The sequence below is a fragment of the Sphaeroforma arctica genome (assembly GCF_001186125.1).
Source record: "Sphaeroforma arctica JP610 unplaced genomic scaffold supercont1.1519, whole genome shotgun sequence".
Taxonomy (NCBI): domain Eukaryota; class Ichthyosporea; order Ichthyophonida; genus Sphaeroforma; species Sphaeroforma arctica.
The window spans coordinates 6,375-12,485 of record NW_014039039.1 but is presented as its reverse complement, the minus strand read 5'-3'; the positions used below and the strand labels follow the sequence as shown (position 1 = coordinate 12,485).

The 6,111-nt window shown below is 39.8% G+C and overlaps 4 protein-coding genes across 5 annotated transcripts in view; 3 read left to right on the top strand and 1 right to left on the bottom strand.

Moving 5' to 3' along the window:
* Positions 1–382: 382 nt before the first annotated feature.
* On the top strand, positions 383–724 carry SARC_11081 (hypothetical protein; the record flags this gene model as incomplete). Its single annotated transcript, XM_014294847.1, has 1 exon — positions 383–724. One exon carries the CDS (start codon positions 383–385, stop codon positions 722–724), a length of 342 nt encoding a protein of 113 aa, XP_014150322.1.
* Positions 725–804: 80 nt separating this feature from the next.
* On the top strand, positions 805–1,506 carry SARC_11080 (hypothetical protein; the record flags this gene model as incomplete). Its single annotated transcript, XM_014294846.1, has 1 exon — positions 805–1,506. The coding sequence occupies one exon, from the start codon at positions 805–807 to the stop codon at positions 1,504–1,506; it is 702 nt and encodes a 233-aa protein (XP_014150321.1).
* Positions 1,507–1,919: 413 nt separating this feature from the next.
* On the bottom strand, positions 1,920–3,286 carry SARC_11079 (hypothetical protein). The gene has a single exon (XM_014294845.1). It carries the CDS (start codon positions 3,149–3,151, stop codon positions 2,684–2,686), a length of 468 nt encoding a protein of 155 aa, XP_014150320.1. The 5' UTR covers positions 3,152–3,286; the 3' UTR covers positions 1,920–2,683.
* A 1,584-nt stretch (positions 3,287–4,870) lies between these two features.
* Positions 4,871–6,111, top strand: part of SARC_11078 — a gene marked incomplete at both ends in the record, with an annotated part of 7,467 nt that continues 6,226 nt past the window's right edge. For both annotated transcript variants that reach the window (XM_014294843.1, XM_014294844.1), the window contains one exon: positions 4,871–5,257. In XM_014294843.1, coding sequence (XP_014150318.1) covers positions 4,871–5,257 — 387 coding nt within the window. The remainder of the gene's footprint in view (positions 5,258–6,111) is intronic.

Genomic DNA, 6,111 nt, shown 5'->3' with positions numbered 1-6,111 from the left:
TAAATTGAAACTGGAACTGCCTCTATGTACCCCTCCATATTTAAGCTTCCTCCAGATGAGACATCGGATACGGAAGGATGCCAAGAGAAGGAGACGTGGACGTATTTATCCGACAGCAGCGATAAGGAGAGCGCCGCACATGATACTCAGCCATCGCCAAAGCCTTCTTCAGTACATGATGGAACTGATGAGACTACGACAGATTCGGCACCGGATTTTGCATTCTTGAGCGATTCAACAACAACAGCACGAACTATGCCTCATAAACATTTACGCACTGATCGACAATGATCTAGTAACAGACGGAATGCCTAGCTGATATTCAACACCTCTCAATGTAACTCCTAAGAAAAAAACGAAGGTATTGAAGAAACCTTCAAACATGACAAAAGTTGTCAAAGAGAATGAGCCAGCTCAAAAGTCCACTGTCCTCCGTAAAACGGATAACGCGTTTGAACGATTTTGCTCAAATATTATTGACGATAAACACTATAATGACTTGGTATCATTGGAAGAAGGGGACACACCAGTTATGCTTGACAACAAAGTCACTGGAGACAATAATACTTTTTGGACCAAAGTAACAGATGCATTTATGGATACCGACTATGCTTGGAATGTCGCAGCGGATACATCTTTTAGTGGGGACGAATACAACAAAGATAGTGATAGCGATGGAGTCGACGATGTGAGCGATAAGAGAAAATACGTGAGGGTCGCATAGCAAACAGTCAATTCCCAGCACCGCCTTCAGTCGAGGCTTTGAAAAAAGATTGGAACATTTTGTCAGACGTACAGAAAGCTATGGTTGAGCGCATGGACAGAGTGGATCCTATGGATATGTCATTCGTGAATCTCGCCAAAAAAAAATTATCATTCGGCGACGTTGTGTATAAAATCGCGGTGCGCAACAAACTAATAGGCTGGTGGAAGAACACAAAGGCAGACTTTGCTGTTGTTCAAACGAACAAGGAGAAGTCAGGCCATCATGCGCCGACCCAAATGTATTTCTTTCGAGGCAAAATGAGCACTCTCTTCTTGTATACGTATATTTTTCCAAGAGGCGAGAGTGACTTGAAAACATTATACGCGGTGGCCGGCGGCCCTCTCATGAATGATATGTCTAGTGCATTCGACAATTCAGGCTCGGCATCCAACTCAGGATCTGATTGTGAAGATAAAGGCGTGGATGTAACAAGTACAGGTCGAACTGAGAGTCATAGAAATAAGATCAAGCAAGCTGAACGAGACGCGGCGGAGAATAGAAAAAAGGAACTTGATACGTCCAATGATGCCGCTAGTGAAACGTTTCTGAAGAGTGTTCAAATGTTCGTTAAGAATGACACATTGTTACACAGTAAACAGGATCTGGGTGTTATCTCAAAAGAGATAATGGACCTTAAAAGAGACTTACGAGACGCATCTGACGACCCTGAACTTATAGAACTCATCGAGCGCGCCATTACAAAGTGTAAGGCTGAAATGAAAAATATAATGTTCAATTAGATTCATATGTATAGACATAAGCACATTAACTATCACACAACTATAAATAAAAATATAAAAATATACAAAAGACCACGCATACGCATTCACAAATACAAACTTAGACATAAAAATATACAAAAGACCACGCATGCGCTCACACTTATACAAATATGAATATTTACAAAAGACCACGCATTCGCATGCACCTAAAAAAATACAAATATAAAAATATACAAAAGACCACGCATGTGCACACACAAATACAAATAAAAATATATAAACATACAAAAGACCACGCATGCGCACACACGTTTATAAATATAAATATATAAATATACGAAAGATCACGCATGCGCAAACACATATACAAATATACAAAAGATCACGCATGCGCACACATAAATATATTTTATTTACGAATATAAGTTACATTGCACGATTTTTACTCCTAATAATATTTGTCTCGGTTCTCATATATCCTTAGGCTTCGATAAAGTCCTTTATGTTTTCTCGTTCCGTACGTCCACGATGAGATACAGGTCAAATTTTTCTATTGGGGTGACGGAATTGGGAGCCAAGTCTACTATTTTTATCGACAGTTGGACAGGTGGCTTTAGACTGTGTACACGCTTGTACCCTGCGCCATTTAGACAATAATTATGACGTTTAGCTAGAACAAGAACTACCTTCGGCACTTCTAAAAAATGAAGTCTCATAGGCGACCGAAGTAGTCCCCATTTTCGTACAGGTATCCCGAGTGCTTGCTCAATATGCATTCGGGTTTGCGACTGAAAAAAATTTATAAGCATCCCAAGCATCCCCCATTTTGTCACGTGTACCAGGAGAAGGTGCGAGCATTGTGTCTATATTTCTATATGCTGCGTCACCGACTACGTAATAACCAGGAGGGAGAAGAGCTATAAGTTTCATAAATTTAGAATATTCCCATGCACACCTATCGTGCATTGAACTAAGAATTTGTAGTTTGAATCACAAATCGCTTGTGCATTCAGGCCATACCCTGTCTTATGGCCTGAATACAAACATCGTCTATAGGAACATTATTTTAAGTGTAGGAAACAGTACACGAACAAATAATCCTTCAGCGGCACCTACACACCGATTCATCACTCCATGTGTTGAATGGTTTCCAAATCCTTGATATTTGAACTATTTCTTCTTCAGTTGAGGGAAATCAAAATTTCATCCAGTCAAGCCCATCAATTGCATCTACCACTCGCCAGAAACACGCATAGACACTCGCACTTGATATACTTTTTATGTCTTGATACCTTCCACTCGCTGCCATACGTAGAAATATGGCCAACTGTATCTCTACATCTATTTCGCCTCCTCGTAACATTCTCATTTTCTTATTACGTCTACATGGTTCATTTATTTCTTGTGCTAAGAATATAAGCTTTGAACAGCTCATTCTAAATGCGTTCTCAAACGACTTCTCTTTCATTAAAATACGACCTATGTTGTCCCAATTAGCGCGTTCACGGCGTACTAGAGAGCCACGACCGCAAACCAAACGTGGCCAAGGCACTTGTTCGGCGATGCCTGATTGTTGTTGCAACATCTGCCATAGTATATGAAGCCGAGCGCATTTAGTTTGCGTGTCGACCGCATTCCGAACTCGAGATTGTAGTGTGATCATTTCTGTGATGAACAAAGGCTGGACGCCTACTCTATATAAAACATATAGCACATATACGAGTGTTTATGGGCATATTTTTTACTGTTATAAATACAAACTGAATGATTTATGTCAAGGAGAGCGCACGCGATTCTGTACACCATATATGTGAATTTGAGAACTTACGCGGGTCTATTTGATTAGATTTGGGCAGCCAATCACAGTTTGATATCGATGAATTTTACGGATTGCAAAATCATGAAATGCTACAACGAAAAAACAACCTGTACCAAATCTCGGTACCAACATTTTAATTAAAATGGTTTCTTAAAATTTCACTCCACGTTAAGAACGACCCTAAGTGGCAAGTTGCAAGTATGAAATATTATTAAAAAAATTTAAAAGACGAGTCACGAATTTCAACAAATTAAACACCTTCAAATAAAGCAGCTGCTCCCGCTTCAATTCTTAATATTTTCAAGTTTTTAATTTTACTATCAAATAGAAATTGTATTTTCTGTACTATGTGGAAAATTAAAATTCAATAGTCTTTTGGTAGTTTGAACTCTGACTTTTAATTTTGGTCTGGTTTTTTAACATAAAATATCACATTAGTACTCTCAGTCCGTCGTCCGACGACCGACAGACTGTGAAACTTTTAGACAGTCGCCACTCGCCACTCTTCTTGTAGTGGTCAGACCAGTCACCAGAGTCAACAGACAGACAGACACACACACTCTCTCTCGCTCTCTACATTACTACAGTACTACCAGTAAGTAGTAGAGAGAGAGCTCGGACTCCACTGAGTCCACTCTGTGCGGTTGAGTTCTGTCTTCTGAGGCTTCACAAGCTCATCGCTCACGGCTCAGTCGTGTATTTATTACAGATGAGCTGTTATGAGGTCGCGAGTCGCAACATGTCGTCTGAGCAAAGTGCAACAAGGCGGTCGCGACGTGTCGTCAAAACCATAAGGCGTGTCGTCAAAACCATAAGGCGTGTCGTCAAAACAATAAGGCGTGTCGTCCAAACCATAAGGCGTGTCGTCAAAACCATAAGGCGTGTCGTTTACCAGCTTTTAGATTTACATTTTACAGTGTACAATGGCTGACGCCTGACGACAGAGACCAGCCAGAGTACAAACACTGTGGACTGTGGAGACACAGAGAAAACCGAAAATCACAAAAATAAAACATAGCCTCCTAAATTGCAAAATGACGTAACGTTAGAATGATAGAATATTGTGATTGATTCCATTGGCTATAGTTTGTTATCTATAATTCTAAAACATTTTTTCTTTATAACACATATCACAGCCAGAGAACGGAGCAAAGAGCTGTATATGTGAAGAGCGTCACTGGGTCACGTATTGACGACTGACGTATAGATTGGCGATTGCTCATTGAGGATTCCATTGATTGTTTGCACCATTTTTTTTTAAATATTTCGCCGAATCGCCTCGCAGGTTGTTGGCTCGTGGTTGTGCTATTTATATTCTTATAAAAAAGACAGGCTGTGTTAAAATATAGAGCGAGAAGTGATGACAAGTCTCAACTCTCAACCCAATCGTAAAACAAGTTCGCACCACACCGCGTCAAAAATATATACATTTGTGTACATATGTTTGCATAAACAATTTCGTACATTTGTATACGCACATACAAAATATATGTATAATAATAGCGAGTTTGGGTCGAACACTCAGATACTACGTACAGCTCTACGCACCAACAGTACAAAATCATGCCTGCCGCAATTACCGAACGTAAGCGCTCCTCGGCCACAAGCGAATCTAAAGACAGCTTCAAACTATACCTCAAAGAATCAGGTGTAGTAGACGATCTGTGGAGGCTGTACGATACACGCAATGTACACGGAGAAGACCCTCTCAGGATGCTGAAGAAAAGCATCGTGGAAACGGAAACTTCTGATCTACGTACCAGAAACAACGACTTAGAGTGCGAGAATGGTGAACTGCAGTTGCGTGTTGAATTTCTCGAAGAGCGTATGCGACTTATGGGCATGACAATACCCAATGCCAGGCCGGTACTGAAGAACTCTAAATCCTCGTCTGTGAATTCATCGACTGAATCTTTTGAAGAGAGACGAAAGCCATCTCTGGCTGCAGCAGTATAGCTACTTGTGAGGTTGCGACTAGCTGCCGAGCTTGTATCAGTACCTATATAGATTTTTGTGAGGAGATATACGAGGTTGTGACTAGTATGAATCCTCACGCACAGACACACTTGTTACCTAATAGTGTTGGTATAGCATCCTCACATGCACTGGCTATCGACTTGGGAATTATTTTATGGGCACGGAAGAAACAAGAAATCTATGAATGACAACAAAAATGGGTCACTGTGCCCATTCGGTGCGCTGCCTTAAGCGAGAAATAAGAAACCCAAATGCGTGCTATATGTTGGTGGTTTAGTATCCATGTTTGGTGATTCCGACCAAAGTTACACGTACTTTAACTTACACTAGGGCCCAAGTTACTGAAGAAAAGGCATTCAGTTCCAAGATATCCATTGATTGTTGATATGGACCGAACTAAGGGTTGTCGATCCAATAAGAGAGCTCGATTTTGTATGCCGTGACGAAGTAATATCTAGTTGGGACCCGTCAGAGCCGAATGATCTATCCTATCTGCTTAAGACAACTACGTAACAATGATAACCGTTGCACAAACCTAGCCACAAGATAAAGACAATATACTAAACGTATACAAATAAAAAAACGACTGAGACTTGCAACGTTTTTTGTTAAATAACTATGAGTTATTGTATTTGAATTTGAAATTGGATTCAATTGAGGCATATGACAAGGACTTGGGCAGGGTACATCATATCATAGATATATATATACACACACACACACACACACACACATATATATATATATATATATATAATAATATAATAATATATATATATATATATATATATATATGTGTGTATATGTATATATGTATATATGTATAT